General features: G+C 38.2%; 2 protein-coding genes across 2 annotated transcripts; one reads left to right on the forward strand and one right to left on the reverse strand.

Annotated features, from left to right (window-relative positions):
* The first annotated feature begins 209 nt into the window (after positions 1-209).
* LOC117920132 (protein PLASTID REDOX INSENSITIVE 2, chloroplastic-like) lies at positions 210-16558 on the forward strand. Its single transcript, XM_034837494.1, has 3 exons — positions 210-467; positions 564-659; positions 15801-16558. Exons 1-3 carry the CDS (start codon positions 210-212, stop codon positions 15999-16001), a joined length of 555 nt encoding a protein of 184 aa, XP_034693385.1. The 3' UTR covers positions 16002-16558.
* On the reverse strand, positions 16033-17451 carry LOC117925672. The gene is made up of 4 exons (XM_034844742.1): positions 17076-17451; positions 16814-16962; positions 16388-16449; positions 16033-16310 (listed from the first exon to the last, which is right to left on the reverse strand). Exons 1-4 carry the CDS (start codon positions 17338-17340, stop codon positions 16196-16198), a joined length of 591 nt encoding a protein of 196 aa, XP_034700633.1. The 5' UTR covers positions 17341-17451; the 3' UTR covers positions 16033-16195.
* Positions 17452-17802: the final 351 nt, after the last annotated feature.

Consider the following 17802-nt stretch of genomic DNA (forward strand, 5'->3'; position numbering starts at 1 on the left):
TTTGATTTTTATTAATACGAGTACAACGTAATTGTGCTTAGTTGGGCCAATTCCACATCTATCAGGCCTGAGCCACTATGACCCGTTTAGGATTGGCCCCAATTAGCCAGTCAAACTATGGGTATGTTTGTTGGGCTTGGATAGTTTGGACTCGTGGTCAATCAGGTTAGAATTTTTGGGGTTCGGCCCAATCAGCTATTCATTTATCAATGGGTTGTGTTGGGTTGGGTGAGAGCGAGGTCCCAATGGCTCTTCAAACCTCATTGCTTGATTCTGTCCTCCGAATCCCTCCCGCCAAAAACTGGCCAAGCCCAAACATTCTTATCCTACGCACACCCTGTGTTAACGTACACCCATCTTCCTCCCCACTCCCAATTCTCTCCCGGAAAATCTTTCCTAAACCCCTCAGAGCTTCGACGCCCCAAAAATACGTTTATCCTGACCCAATTCCCGAGTTCGCCGAAGCTGTACTCCACTCTCTCCCTGTTTTCTGTCTCCAAATGTTTGATTTTTTCGGCTTAAGCATGTGTTCTCTTTGACACATTTTTTTGGTGTTATAACAGGAGACCGAGAAGTTCAGGGTCGAGCTTCTCAAGAAGCTATCCAAGGAGGACACGTTCAGAGATGACCTCCATGCGGTTGTAGCGGTCTGTGCACAGGTACTGCAGCCTTAATAATTATTGCTGGGTCTTGTGTTATTTCCGCAGTTATGCATTATTATCCTGCACTATGCTCGGCCACATTGATGGGCTTAGATAGAATCAGTTTTTCTCTACTCGGTGGGTAGCATGAATTTGTGATTGTTCCTCTTTCTATTTCTTTTTATCATTCATTCATTTATTTATTTATTGCACTTGGGTATGAATTCATTGTCATGTGTTTGTGGGAAAAGAAATTAGAATGGCTTCATTTTCTTATGGGTTTAAAGTTAAACCCACGCTAATTAAGGGAGCGATTTCAAACATAACCTATTTGAGAAAATGTGTAACTGAAGATATGTTTTGCTTAATATTATAGGTATGGATGAGCAGGTCGGGTTTATTCTGAAATTCGTCTCAACTTCTCAACTAACTTCTTATGAATTCATCACAAGCTCATCCTGCATCCATTTACATTGGTTTCATCTATGTAGAACAGACAATATTAGAATCCTGAAAAAGTAGAATATGCACAAGCTGATGACAGAGTTATAAAATTTTCTATTTGAATTTTATATAATAACAGTTATAACATATTGGAAGATGAAACTCAACAGATATAATATATAAAATTGTATTATGTATACTTCTTCTTCTTCGTCTTCTCATTGTTATCTTTTCGCTACAGCCATTTTGTTTTTTTCTGTATAGTTAGATGTTGGCAATGGTCATTGGCTCATTGTTGTCTTTTCTCTACAGCCATATTGCACTCAGGAGAAGTGTCCAACCAGTGTGTATGTTTGCATTTCCTAGGAGTGTCATTAAGGTAGGAGTTAGGACTTGTGTCTAGGTCAATATTATGAGTTTAATTATCTTATATTTTCTTATAACTTATTAAGTTCATCATATTATAAACCTGTTTGGAAGTGATTATGTTTAAAATGCTTTTTGTTTGTAGCACTTTTATTTAGTAATGCTTCTATTAAGAGTGCATTTGATACTGATTTTAGAAAGTGTTTTTGGCATTTCTAGTACTTGGAAATTTTTATTTTCAAGTATTAAAAAAACTAAAAACACTTTCTAAAATTACTACCAAACGCACTCTAAAAATACTTTCAATAAAAAACACTCAGTGTTTGGATATAAATAAGAGTTTTTGATAATGTATTATATTACAAAAATATTCCCAAATGGGCTCTAAGTATTACTATATTGGTTTTTATCAACCATTTTCTTGTAACTAAGGTCTAGGCTTGTGCTTAGTTTATATATCATAGGAGTTTGTTAAAGGCTGTTAGTTTAGCCTATAAGCTAGAGTTGCAATTTACTTACTACAATAATATCAATTGAAATTCAGGCTTATCAGATCTTTCTAGGAGATATGGAAAGACAACTTATCGTACAACCCATTAGTGACTACCTAATTGTGAATCATGACCTAGCAACAACACTTGGCCTTGAAGACAGAATGCTCCATCTCCCTAATTAATTAAGCAACTAATAACCCCTATGGGAAACCTATAGCTGACAAGTGTTATTGCTGTAGTCAATCGGGGGATTGCTCCAATGTGTGTCCATTTAGGGGATGGGTGATATGGTGGAGGCTGCGAAGAAAAATATGAATTCAAGTGTAAACAACAAGACAAATAAAACGTGTTAAAGGGGCCAAAGTAGATGAATGTAATATACAAAGATTTAGGCTATGAGAAAGAAGGTAATCGTCAATGCCATGATACTTTTAGGGTAAGATGCAATGTTTTAAAAATCAGATTGGACCGACTAGATGAGGTTCAACTTTTGACTAGTCCCTTTTCTAGCTCGCCAGCATATTGGATTGTTTTCCTAGTTAAATCGGTGAATCAGCTGGTTGAACCGACTGATCTTGCAGATCGGATAGTTTTGTAAAGCAATTTTTGGAAAAATCAACTATCAAGTGATTTTCCATGGTGATTTTCTAGATCATTATATGTGATTTTCAAAAGTTGATCAAACACCTAATTTCACAAGACAATATTTTAATCATTAAAAAGCACTTTTAACCCTCTCGAAAACATTCCCAAATAGGCTCTAAGTATTATTTTACTGGTCTTTATCAACCATTTTCTTGTAACTAGGGTCTAGGCTTGTGCTTAGTTTCCATACCATATGAAGTTTGTTGAAGGTTGCTCTTTTAGCCTATAAGCTAGAGTTGCAATTTGCTTACCACAGGAATATCAATTGAAATTCAGGCTTATTAGATCTTTCTAGGAGACAAGGATAGACAACTTATCATACAATAAAACCTACTAGCGACCACCTAATTGTGAATTTGGATCTAGAAACAACACTTGGCCCTTAAGATAGAATGCTCCATCTCCTTAAATAATTAAGCAACTAATAATCCCTATGGCAAACCTATAGGTTGCAAGTGTTATAGCTTTAGTTAATTAGGGGATTGCTCTAATGTGTGCCTATTTAGGGAATGGATGATATGGTGGAGGCTACAAAGAAAAAGAGGAGTTTGAGTGTGGACAACAAGGTAAATAAAAGGTGTTAAAGGAGCCAAAGTAGATGAATGTATTGTACAAAGATTTAGGCCATGAGAAAGAAGTTAATCATTAATGCCACAATATTTTTAAGGTAAAATGCAAGACAAGACTAGTCGTGCAGGGATTTACTTAGATTTATGGAGTGGATTATTAACAGACCTTTGCTTATGTTGCAACACTTAATACTATAAGGGTTCTCCTATGTCTTGTAGCAAATCTAGACTAACCACTACACCAATTAGATATAAAGAATCCTTTTTTTAAATGGAGAATTGGATGAAAAGGTGTACATGGACCTACCGCTGGGCTTTGAGGAGATGGGAAGTTCTAACAAGGTATGTAGACTTAGAAAGCCACTTTATAGTTTGAAACAATCACCAAGAGCATGGTTTGATAGATTTAGGAAAGCAATCAAGAGCCACGATTTCACCCAAGCCCAAGTAGATCATACCTTATTATTTAAATATTCTTAGGATGGTAAGATCACTATCCTAATAGTCGATGTTGATGATATCATGCTTACAGGAGGTAATATGAGTGAGAAAGAAAGATTGAAGTGAATTCTTGCAAAAGAATTTGAGATCAAGGAATTAGGAAAGCTGAAATACTTTTTTGAAACGAAGGTTGCTAAGAGCAAACAAGGAATTTTGGTCTCATAGAGAAAGTACACTCTTGACCTCTTTGAAGGAAATTGGGAGTAAACTAGTAGAAACACCCATGGAGCTAAACTACAAGTTTGGACAAAAATGAAGGAGGGACACCCGTGGATAAGGATAGGTATCAAAGGCTAGTTGGTAAGCTTATCTACCTAGCACATACTAGACTCGACTTAGCTTTCATTGTAAGTGTGACAAGCTAGTGTATGCATGCACCTTGTGAGGAACATTTAGAGCCAATGAATGGAATATTGAGGTACTTGAAGAAGATTGTTTTTTAGATATTGAGGTAAGTGTGGCAAGCTAGTGTATTGAGAAGAGAGAGAGAGAAAAGGGAGAATCCTTAATTATTGTTATTGAAAAACTGTAAAGAATACACATTGGACTTGGGTATATATATACATGTTAGTGGGACCCACAATACAATAAGGAAAGAAAAGGAAAAGGAAAAGTAAATAACCTAAATAACTATACACTATCTAACATGTATGAATAGAACATTTAGAGGCAATGAATAGAATATCTAGGAAATGAATTGTTTTTTGGGAAGAGAATAGAGAAGAAGATTGAAGCTTTTATCAACACTAATTAGGTTGGGTTAGTAGAAGATAGGAGTGTTGGGAACTCTGGATTACTTTGTTTCTAGGCCTTGGATCTTGTTAAGTGCATGAAACTACTTCTCAGGCTACTAGATCCTATGCACAACAGAAACATAGCATATAAAAACTTTTATATGATCTAAATTATGGGTTTAGAGTGCTTACCTTATATTTGGATGTTCCCAAATCAAATCCTTGCAGTGAAGATTGTCGTTTGATGGTGTGGTGGTTGAAAGCGATCTTGTAAACCTCTGTTCTTTTGCTCAATGACTCTTCCTTGAAGCTGTACACTCAGATGTTGGAAATCTAAAAGGTTGAGGTTATGGCTCTCTCTCTAAAACGTAGAGAAAATGGTGGTAGAAACTTTAAAACCCTAACCTCATATGGGGTATATATAAGGTTCCTATTTGACTTAAGTGACTTGAGCCCACCTTGGGCTTGGGTCACTTAATTTAGCCCAAAAAAGGTCCTAATTGGTTAATTAATCTAATAGGGGTCCAATTAATCAATTAATCTAGTCCAGAGATGTCATTCATTAATTTTTGTGCAACCTTGCGTAATTACCAAAACGCCTTTATGTATATAAGTGAATCAAGAACCGATCTAATCCTCATAAACCATGTCATCATGACATATGAGATTAAACATGAACCATTAGGACCCATAGGATAATATTGACTCTCCATAATCCAATTTTAAAGTTGACACAATATCTTATTACAGAGAGTCAACTGCATTCCAGTACCCTACATATGTTACAACGAGACATTAAGTGTTTGGGTCATTGACATGTTATCCACTGTATATAGTCTCCCTATGAATTGGTGTTCGTAATCTAATAAGGTGAAAGCTATCAACCTCACAAGATCACCTCTACCATTCTTGAGTTACAAATCCTCCAATAGTGTGATTAATTGACATATCTTAGCTTACTAAGAGTTAATATCAAGTTTCACTTAAGGAACTATTATGGTCATAGTTTACCTTAACAGACATCCTTAGGATCACCCAAGGGGACACACCGTCTCAAAGTTCATGAGATATTATGTTGTTTCTATTGAGAATACCTATTGCTATTGGCTTCCATCAATAGTTATTCAATCCATTAAAAACATATGATCACTTTAGGATCTCATGCATGGATCAAAGCCACTATTAACTTTGGCACAAACCAATATTCTCTTAAGGTTGAAAGATAATACAACATAACAACTTGGTAAAGTGATGACTACCCAATAACCTTGTATCATGACTCACCGTAGGTTCTGTCCAATGTGTAACTATACAAACTAGTGCACTAACCCTTGGAACCCCATCCTGATGGCCAAGACTAATCATTTCTCCAATTAGAAGGTAGTGCAATTCAACCTCAAATGGATTGCTTAAGTCCATGAACCAACTATGAACAAATTATCTACTTGTAAGGAATTTATGACTTGGATCTTTTGTACAACTCCTAACACCTAAGTGTTGAAATTTGGCATTCAAAGTTAGGGTTTTTAATTTAGGAAAGTATTTTAGGAATAAAAAAGGAGAGATCATTTAGGATGATTCAGTTTCCTAATTTTAGGAGAGAATCAAGCTAGATTGATATTTTCTTATTCAGTCATTTGTGTATATATATGTGTATGGTGTGTACCTAAAAAAATCAATAAAGGAATTCAGAAATTCTTCATGGTATCAGAGCCAGTTTTCTGAAACCCTAATCCCTTCTGGCCACCTCTTATTCAGGCCATCATTCATTCCGGCCAAATCTCTCTGGCCATCTCTCAATCCTACCATCTCTCTCTCTGGCCATCTCTCATTCCGGTCATCAATCCCTGTTCTCAGAGCCAAGGGAGAAAACGCTTTCCGGTCGGTCGAATCGTCGTCAGAAAACATTCACCGTCGGCGATTTTTCCGGCGAACTTTCCCGGCGAACTTTTCCAACGACAGTTTTTTTCACACCGCAAGGAGCGTCTGGAGGAGATTTCCAACTTTTCCCAAAACACCGGAGCCAGAAAACCATCCACGCGTCGCCCCACGCGCGTTTTTCCCGCCAGCGACTGCATCTCACGCGCCGGCGCGTGAGGGCGCGTGAGCCACTTTTCGGCGACGCGCTTCCTACTCCAAGCTCGCCTGACGCCGACCAGCCACCCTACGTACATGTTTTTGCCATCCAAGCCCTGCACGTGCCTCTTTTGGGGTTTTTTTGCCTCCGCGAGCCCTCCGATCAGTTTTTCCGACGTCCTCCGGCTATTTTTCCTCAACTCCAATCCCTGCACGTGCCTTGGGAAGTGTTCTTCTACCTTTCCGGTCCATGACAAAATACGGAATGGCATCATCACAAGTATCCAACGTCACGTCACCAGAATCAGGAGGTAGATCTGAAATTCCAAACGTTGGTGGCAGTGATTCCTCTCCTATTCTCATCACAGAACACAAATTAAATGGCCATAACTATTTACAGTGGTCACAATCTGTGTTGCTGTTCATTTGCGGTAAAGGAAAGGATGAGTACCTCACTGGAGAAGCAGCCATGCTAGAAACTACAGAACTGGGTTTCAGGAAGTGGAAGATTGAAAACAGCATGATCATGTCATGGCTTATCAATTCCATGAACAATGACATAGGTGAAAATTTCTTGCTATTTAGGACTGGAAAGGACATATGGGATGCAGCCAAAGAAACTTATTCAAGTTCTGAAAATATTTTAGAACTTTTTCAGGTTGAATTAGCCCTACATGACTTCCGTCAAGGAGAGCAGACAGTTACTCAGTATTACAACACACTCACAAGGTATTGGCAACACCTTGACTTATTCAAGACTCACTCATGGAAATGTCCTGATGATGCAGCAACATACATGAAAATTGTGGAACAAAAAAGACTGTTCAAGTTTTTCCTAGGACTAAACAGGGAATTGGATGATGTTAGAGGCCGAATCATGGGCATTAAACCCCTGCCAAGTCTCAGGGAGGCTTTTTCAGAGGTTAGGTGTGAAGAAAGTAGAAAGAAAGTGATGATGGGATCCAAAGAGCAACCTGCCCCAACATTGGATGTCTCTACCCTTGCTGCTCGGTCATTTAATAGTAGTGGTGGAGATCGTCAGAAACGGGATAGGCCTTGGTGTGATTATTGTAAGAAACCAGGCCATTATAAGGAGACTTGCTGGAAGCTTCATGGCAAACCGGCTGATTGGAAACCAAAGCCACGGTCTGACAGAGATGGCAGAGCACACGTGGCTGCCAACTCTGAGAGCACATCTGTTCCCGAGCTGAGTCCATTCAACAAAGAGCAGATGGAGATGCTACAGAAACTATTAAGCCAAGTTGGCAGTGGCAGTACTACCGGTGTAGCCTTCACTGCTAATTGAGGAGGAATGAAGCCGTGGATAGTGGACACAGGTGCTTCTGATCACATGACAGGAGATGCTGCCATTCTTCAAAATTACAAGCCAAGTAATGGTCATTCATCCGTCCATATTGCTGATGGTTCAAAGTCAAAAATTGCCGGGACAGGTTCTATAAAACTTACTAAAGACTTATATCTCGACTCTGTCCTCCATGTTCCAAACTTGGATTGTAATCTTTTGTCCATTAGCAAATTGGCCCGTGATCTCCAATGTGTTACTAAATTTTATCCAAACTTGTGTATTTTTCAGGACTTGAAATCGGGGAAGATGATTGGCAGTGCTGAACTGTGTTCCGGGCTCTACCTCCTCTCATGTGACCAATTCTCAAACCAAGTCTCTCAAGCAAGTTGCGTACAGTCTCAGAGTATGTTAGAGTCTTTCAATTCTGTGTCAAATTCTAAGGTCAATAAAGATAGTGAGATTATAATGTTACACTATCGCCTTGGTCATCCTAGCTTTGTTTACCTTGCAAAATTGTTTCCCAAATTATTTATCAATAAAAATCCAGCATCTTATCACTATGAAATTTGTCAGTTTGCAAAGCATACTCGAACAGTATATCCTCAAATCCCATACAAACCTTCGACTGTTTTCTCTCTAGTACATAGTGATGTGTGGGGTCCTTCCCGGATAAAAAATATTTCTGGCACTTGATGGTTTGTGACATTTGTTGATGATCATACACGGGTAACATAGGTTTTCCTTATGAAAGAAAAGTCAGAGGTCGGGCACATTTTTCAAACCTTCCATCTTATGGTTCAAAATCAATTCAATTCCAAAATTCAAGTCCTCAAGGCAGATAATGCAAAGGAATACTTTACTAGTAGTCTCAGTACTTATCTTCAAAATCACGGCATTATCCACATAAGTTCTTGCGTTGACACCCCATAACAAAATGGGGTGGCTGAACGCAAGAATAGACATCTCTTGGAGGTTGCTCGGTGCCTTATGTTTTCCTCTAATGTTCCAAACTATTTCTGGGGGGAAGCTATTCTCACAGCTACTTATTTGATTAACCGTATGCCATCTAGAGTGCTTACCTTTCAATCCCCACGTCAATTTTTCTTAAAACAATTTCCTCACACCCGTGCAGCCTCTTCTGATTTACCACTCAAAGTATTTGGTTGCACGGCATTCGTTCATATGTATCCTCAAAATCGTAGCAAATTTGCTCCTCGAGCCAATAAGTGCATTTTCCTAGGGTATTCTCCAACCCAAAAAGGGTACAAATGCTATTCTCCAACCAACAAAAGATTTTACACCACCATGGACGTCTCTTTCTTTGAACATGTCTTCTTCTATCCCAAATCTCATGTTCAGGGGGAGAGCATGAATGAACATCAAGTTTGGGAGTCTCTTCTTGAGGGTGTACCTTCTTTTCACTCAGAGTCACCAAATCCTTTCCAATTCGCGTCCACTGAGTTGTCCACACCCATACCGTCATCAGTCCAGCCAGCCCAGCACACAAATGTTCCTTCTCCTGTGACCATCCAGTCTCCCATGCCTATTCAACCTATAGCCCCACAACTTGCTAATGAGAACTTACAAGTTTACATTAGGAGGAGGAAAGACAGGAATTAGAACACGGATCACAGTCAACATGTGGCCAATATATTGACTCTAATTCAAGTCTTCCTGAAGAGAACATAGGTGAGGATAGGGCTGGAGAGGTGTTAATTCCCAGCATTGATGATTCTACTCTGCCGATTGCATTGAGGAAGGGTGTTAGGAGATGTACAGATCATCCAATTGGGAATTATGTTACATATGAAGGGCTATCACCATCTTACAGAGCATTTGCTACTTCTCTTGATGATACTCAGGTTCCCAACACAATACAAGAGGCATTAAAAATTTCAGAATGGAAGAAGGTAGTACAAGATGAGATTGATGCACTTGAGAAGAATGGGACGTGGACTATCACAGATTTGCCGATTGGGAAGAGGCCCGTGGGGTGCAAGTGGATTTTCACCATAAAATACAAAGCAGATGGATCAGTCGAGAGATTCAAGGCTCGTTTGGTAGCTAGAGGGTTTACACAATCCTATGGGATAGACTATCAGGAGAGTTTTGCTCCTGTTGCAAAACTGAACACTATCAGGATTCTTCTCTCATTGGCTGTCAATCAAGATTGGTGTTTGCAACAACTGGACATAAAAAATGTGTTTCTAAATGATGACCTAGAAGAGGAAGTCTACATGGAAATACCACCTAGTTTCGAAGGAAGTATGACAAAGAATCAGGTTTACAAACTCCAAAAATCCTTGTACGGCCTTAAACAATCTCCCCGAGCCTGGTTTGATAGATTCACAAAAGCAGTCCTAAAGTTGGGCTACAAACAAGGTCAGGCTGATCATACTCTATTTGTCAAGAAGTCTCATGCCGGGAAAATGGCCATATTGATAGTCTATGTTGATGATATTATTCTATCTGGGAATGATATGGAGGAATTACAGAATTTGAAGAAGTATTTGTCAGAGGAGTTTGAAGTTAAAGACCTTGGAAATTTGAAATATTTCCTTGGTATGGAAATGGCTAGATCAAGGAAGGGAATTGTAGTCTCTCAAAGAAAATACATACTTGATCTTCTTAAGGAGACCGGTATGCTTGGATGCAAACCAATTGATACTCCTATGGATAGTCAGAAGAAACTTGGTATCGAGAAAGAAAGTACATCGGCAGACAGGGGGAGATATCAGCGGCTCGTCGGGCGTTTGATTTATCTCTCACACACTCGGCCAGATATTGGCTTTGCAGTGAGTGCTGTAAGTCAATTCATGCACAGCCCCATTGAGGAACACATGGAAGCAGTCTACAGGATTCTTAGATATTTAAAAATGACACCAGGGAAAGGTCTATTCTTCAGAAAGACAGAGAACCGTGACACTGAAGTATACTCAGATGCGGATTGGGCAGGAAACATCATTGACAGGCGGTCCACTTCTGGATATTGTTCTTTTGTCTGGGGAAATCTTGTTACCTGGAGGAGTAAGAAGCAATCAGTTGTAGCCAAAAGTAGTGCAGAAGCTGAGTACAGAGCTCTTGCACAGGGAATCTGTGAAGGGATTTGGATAAAAAGGGTTCTTAGTGAACTGGGGCAAACGAGTTCATCTCCAATTCTGATGATGTGTGATAATCAGGCAGCTATAAGCATAGCAAAGAACCCCGTGCATCATGACAGGACCAAGCACGTTGAGATTGACAGACACTTCATCACAGAGAAGGTGACTAGTGAGACAGTTAGATTGAACTATGTTCCTACCAAGCACCAAACCGCAGACATCCTCACCAAAGCTTTACCTAGGCCTAACTTTGAAGACTTAACTTGCAAGCTGGGATTATATGATATATATTCTCCAGCTTGAGGGGGAGTGTTGAAATTTGGCATTCAAAGTTAGGGTTTTTAATTTAGGAAAGTATTTTAGGAATAAAAAAGGAGAGATCATTTAGGATGATTCAGTTTCCTAATTTTAGAAGAGAATCAAGTTAGATTGATATTTTCTTATTCGGTCATTTGTATATATATATGTGTATGGTGTGTACCTAAAAAAATCAATAAAGGAATTCAGAAATTCTTCACTAAGTCATGTACAATGTAAAAGATGCAAACCAGAATATTCATAAAGAATAATGCATGGAACAAGGATGGATAAAAGTGCAACTTATTTATTGTTAAATAAACAATAAACTTCACATTTGTTATATCATGTCATGCTTTTAGGGATCTATCCTAACAAAGAGGTTTACCTCAGGATCTTCCATATTTGTTTAGAGAAATTTGGTGACATGACGAAGTAAAAGGCTGAGTGTAATTACTAAAAGTAGCGTTGAGGCCAAGTTTAGGTCTATGGCTTAATGATTTAGTTGAATTTGATGCTAAAGGAGTGGAGAATGCCTTCACACAATCCTATGAAACTCCATTGTGACAACAAAGTTCCCATAAGTATAGCTCACCCCTTAGTCCATTATGGTAGAACAAAGCACGTAGAAATTGATTGTCATTTCATCAAAGAGAAGATAAAAGAAAGGCTAATATGCATCACTTACATTACTCAAAGCAATAGATTGTAGACGTCTTAGAAAAGGCTTGTTGAGACAAAACTTTGAGGATCCAACATACAAGCTAGGAATGTTGGACTCTTTTTTCCTAGCTCGAGGGGGAGTGTAGAGAATATTAATTATGATCAAGTTTGTTATGTTTTAGTTTTATATATATATATATATATATATTTTTTTTTAAATTTTAAAATATAGTTGTTGTAGGTGATTAGGAAGCTTTATCTCTCTGAAGTTTCAGTTCCTATTTTTTAGGGATTTACTTTAGCCTAGATTCTATTTGGTTGTTAGGTTTTTTACTATAAATGTATTGGTTTTTTATTCAAATAAACTAAGAGAACCATTTCATTTATTTTCTAGTCTCTATTTACAATTAGATGAGTGAATATGAGAAGGGGAGGAACCTATTTTATTATCTAATAACTTAAATATTTATCGTGGTGAAGAAGGTAGAGACGTAGATGATGATGTCATAAGTCGTATAGTTAATAGGCATACTAGTAAAACTAAATAGGGAAGAGAATTGAGTCTTGTTGTAAAGATAAGGCTCCCATAAAGTTTTTTTCAAGTTCCAGTGACTACGATAATGAAAATGATGTTGGTGACAATGATGATGATAGGAGAAGCAACAATAATGGTGGTAGATCATCTAATAGTGGTGGTGGTGGTGGTGGTGGCAATGGTGTGGCTATTACGTTAGTTAAGCAAATCCTAGCATGTCATTGACACAAGGAAATAAAAATTACTATGCTACACAAGACACAAATCATAGACATAGACTAGGAATATGAGAATAGCGAAAAATTTAGAAAGACTAGTACATTTTTTAACAATGATGATTTTTCAAGTGGACATGATTAATATAGACACAATTATTAGGGTGTTGATGAGCACATGCGAACTTTGGATGTAGGATCAAGGGAGCATTTTTGAGTAGACAATGGATCATATCATAGATTCTACCAGTACTTCAAGTAGAAACTATTATGATCCAATTCTAAGGATGCATCACAAGGCATATTCAGATACTAGGATAGATATGATAAATCTTCAAGTAATAGTGGCATTGGGTATTGAGGTTTTGGATACTATTATCATGGTGTTGAACCCAAACAACCTTCAAAGTTATATTCCTGATTGGATCATCTAGCCAATCATTTCAACTAACAGATTTGAACTATGGACAATTCCTTTCAACTATATTCTTACTGTGGAAACTATCATCCCAATTTATACACTCGTTGTAGGAATGATGATGATGATGATTTTGAGCCCCCATGTCATTTAATGTAGAATTGACTATAGATTGCATGCCTTTTAGTAAAAATTTCATTGAATTTGAAATAATTTTCAATCCTTAATATTATCATAAATAACTTTGAATGCATACTTTTATAACTATTTAGACATTAATAAATATGATGCAAGTTTGTTTTATTAATTTTCTGAGCTCATTTAAATGCACCTTTTTTTTTTTGATAATTTTCACAACTTTTTTATAATTTTTTGAGCTTTTTAACTAGCTTATTGTGCATATTGCTCAATATTGATATGAGATATTGAGATTGATGCACCTTGGGACCTCCTAAGTTAATGACCAAGACCATGAACTTGAACCATGTTGTTAACTGGCCTACAACCCTTCTTTCTTCCTACATTATTTCCTTTGCTTCTTGTGTTCATCTAGTTTCATCCTTTCGCTTATGGCTAGAAGATCAATTTTACCAAAATCATTGTGTTATATGATCAGACATCTGTGGACATAATCATGCTGAAGTAATGTATAGAAGTAAAAAGGAGTGAGATTTCATTTGATTGTGGTGTTTATTTCTTTGTTTAGGTATACAGTCATTAGGACTAGAGAGTTAGAGTTGTTCATCTGGGTAGAGGTGGCTAGATAAGGAGAAAAAAATTGATTCCTTAAGGGGAGGATTTTAGGGTCACCTGGTGCATGAAACTTCTTGGTAGCTGCAAATTTTCTGATCTAATTTAATTGCCTGCCTGAAATTGTAGCACATAAATATACGTGGCCTTTAGAACTCATTAGAGGCAAAAGCTATATCTGACTTGCCAAATGGTAAAACACTGAACTTTATGCATGTTCTCATCTCCAGGTTCTTGAGCTATACATGAGATATTTATGGCTTGACATGGTATGAGCCGTAAAAGTCAATAATGCGAGCCCATCAAAAAAAAAAAAAAAGGTCAATAATGCAAAATTCTGCAGAATAACTCTGGACAAGGTCTCAACATGGATGACCAAAACTGGTTTGTGCTACGAGGGTGAGGAAAAAAACTTAAGTGCAATTCAGGTGGAGAATGCAAATCTAGAAGCTGTCCTGATAGGTATGCTTAGGTATATATGAGGGTGTTGCTGTGGATTCAGGAAAGAAAGGATGGTAAGTGATCTTACCTGGAGGCAAAGTGACTGAATACTGAGTCTAGATGGAAGCTGGTATATATATCAGGGTTTGGTATCCAACATTTTTCTTGTCCCAAATGTTCCAGAGTTGATAGAAGGAAAATGTTCTTAAAATTGCGTTTTCTGGGAGGAGTCATTCTCACTGCTAGTTCAATTATAAAGTCTTTGTATAGGAGAAAAGAAGCTGATCTTTGTAATCAATCAATTAATCTAAGTGGTTGATAATTTAATTGTTAGATACACTGACTGTAAGGTTTCAGTTTTCAGGATTGATAAGTCCATATTAGATGCAGAATGCAGATGCTTGGACATACATCTAAGGACTGGAAAACTCAAATTCCCTTCATTTATCCATTATGAAATTGATGGTTGCTTGGACTTGTCTGAAGATTTCAGCCTAGGCACAATTATTGATAAAATCTACTCTGCATTGGAAAATAACTCACATTTTCTTCAGATAGCTAAGTGATCTACCAGTCATTGACAGTTACACAAGGTCACATTGCCTTGACTATATGTTTATTCATGTTATCATGAAAAATATTCCCTTGTGTCTTGGAGTATCTGGAACAAGTGGTTAATTATAGTATCCTCCTAGGGATGGAATTGATACTGTATTTGTGACATCGATTTATTGGCAGGAACATAATAGAGGATTGAGTTGTTAAAAGGAACTCCTGTTCAAAATTCCCTGGACGATAATCAGTAGAGAAAAAAAAAAAAAGCAGATTTTGTATCTTCCTTTTGTAGTTACAGGCCTACACTTGTTAAAAATGACTTTGACCATATGTGGGAGAGAAAAAAAAAAATGCTTGTTTTTTATCTTCCCAGTAGTTACAATTTGAAATCATTTTTTTTTTCTCCCCATTACATCCACATTATCTCTTAAGGCTATAGGACAATGGGGTTCAACATCAGGGCATGAACCTTGGCTCAATCCTTCAGGGGTCACTGTAATGGACAATGATATTTTAGGATACAAAATAAACAAACAGGTGTGTGGGCTTGCAACGTGGTGTTCATCATCATCATCATCATCCAAACATTATCTGATTATCAAACTGCTTTGTGGTATTCTTATTCGAGAATGAAGAATGTTAAAATGACCAATTTAGTCTTCCGGTTAACCAACCTGCTTGATCTAGTTCGTGCCATCTTTTTTCTTCTCTTTTCTTAATGGAATAATTCCCTTCCTAGTTCCAGTTGGTTAGGGTTTCCAAATGCTAATTTATTATGAAGATCTGTACTCATCTTCCCCTTCTTATCTACTTGACTTGAAAACAGTGCAATTATTGACTTGCAAAAAGAAATATCTAGGGCTCACAAGAAGACGAGCACTATCACCTAGACGGTCTCGATCAAATAGTTATGAATTTTTGTGCCTGTTTTGCCATGACTCAGATCACCTGTATGTGTGGCGCTTTAAATTCATACTCTAAATATTCAAATTTCAAATATGAATCCTTGAAGAACATTGTTGCTAACCAGATTGTAGCGTGAAAACCAGATATTTAGTGAATTCTTGCACAAGGAGTATGGAGGACCTGGGACACTATTAGTTGAGCCTTTCACAGATATGTTGGTTGCTCTCAAGGAAAAGAAGTTGCCTGGAGCACCTTTGGCTGCCCGAGCATCCCTGTTATGGGCACAAAACTATGTTGATCAAGACTGGGAAGTCTGGAACTTGAAACCGAAACCACCCAAGTGACTGTTTTTCAATATTTTTTTTCTTTTCCAAGTTTTCCTCCTGTTGTATACTATCTACTATCTCCTATCTATCAAGAAGATACTCCACCACAAACTTAAGTTTTAAAAACAACGTCTGATCCATTGCACTTTCTTAGCTATACAGAGATCTTATTTACTCAAAATGGTTGGAATGTGGGATTTGTTGACAGTGGCTTATAACAGCTTGGTACTACCACTCTCCTGGATGTCTTGCGTCTTTGTTTCCAGGTTTGAGGAAGACCAGCAGTGAATGTTTTGTGGCTGTCCATTGCAGTTTCCACTGGACATCCTGCAAGTTAAAATTGGAAGAAGAATCAGCTTCCAGCCTCAGAGATGCTCTGCAATGAGGGTCGCCATGATTTTGACCTTGCCGCTGCAGCAGAAGTCGTTGATGCTGTCCTCGGTCGGTGTCTTTCATGGTTCACCACCTGGAATTTTGTTACAAATTGTAGCATTAGTTCATGTTTCATCACCAAGACACTTTGATCTGCTGTCATACTCTATTCTCTCTAATATGAAGGTGGGCACATTCTATCACACAAGGATTTGAATGTTTCCAGAGGAAACCAAGTCATTGATTTGCTAAAGGAAATCGTATGTGTGTTAATAATTAGTGAGTGTTATTAACTCCCTTATTATTACATGTCAGGAAGCGTCTTTCTCTTCTGTTTCATCTATTTGAACTCAGAAGTTCATAGATTGGAGACTTTGATAACGCTTCCAAGTTCCCATTACAGAGTTCAGCGACAGATAGGGTTTAACCCAGATTTGTAACCAGCTAATGAGATTTACCTGATTGGATTTCTCCATTTCAGACCTTCCTCCATCTTCTTCACAACTTGAACTCTGCCTCTCCGCCATTCCCTGTAACTTCTCTGCTGATTCCACCTGGTTCTTCTTCATCTTCGCATACTTCTTTGCCCGCAGCACCTTCATAACCTCTATAACCAGAGAGGCCAAGTTTAAAAATAAATAAATAAAGGAAAAGAAAAGAAAAAACTCAAAATATCGCACACTCTAGGGCAGGAGAAAAGCAAAGCGGTAGAAAGCAAACCTTGAGAAGTGATGAGGCGGTAGGCATGACCAAGAACAAGAGTATCGGTGGGGCGGAGAAGCTTAACACGGGTGAAGCGCACAGTCTTGTTATCAGGAGTGTCATGATCTTGAGGGATGGGCAATGGAATGATAAGAGAAACATAATGTCCCGGGTTCATTCTCATCACCTCTCCCGCACTCACCGTCCAATACAACCTCTCTATCCTGCCGCAAGGATGCTGTATGACCAACGCAGCTGCATCTATGGCCTGGCAATTCCCCATCTCTCTACCTCTCCTCACACACTATCTCTGTCTCTCTCTCGCACTCAATGAAGGTAGAATACAAATGTCTGAAGAAGAAGAAGGAGAAGAAGAAAATAGATAAGGAGGAAGAAAGAAGGAAGGAGGTGAAGTAAGCAGGAGTCACTTTCCAAGTAGAACCCACCGCACTCCCATACATATAAATGGTGAACATGGGTCAGGCCGGCCCAACTAATTCATGGTACGTGGGTCAATTCATTTTTAAAAATGTAATTAATACTTTATTTATTTATTTTGTGAAATAGAGAAGTTGAAAAAAGAAAAAGAAAAAAAAGAAAAGAAATGAGGCAGCAGGGTCCCTGAGATGCAGGTGAGGGTGCCAAGTGGTGGGAGGCCGAGGTTGGATGGACATGCTCGGCGGTGTCGACGTGGTCAAGGTTTGGACTTTGGAATGGAGAGACGGCCCGTTAATCATGATGTGTT

The sequence above is a fragment of the Vitis riparia genome, chromosome 1 (genome assembly GCF_004353265.1).
Source record: "Vitis riparia cultivar Riparia Gloire de Montpellier isolate 1030 chromosome 1, EGFV_Vit.rip_1.0, whole genome shotgun sequence".
Taxonomy (NCBI): Eukaryota; Viridiplantae; Streptophyta; class Magnoliopsida; order Vitales; family Vitaceae; genus Vitis; species Vitis riparia.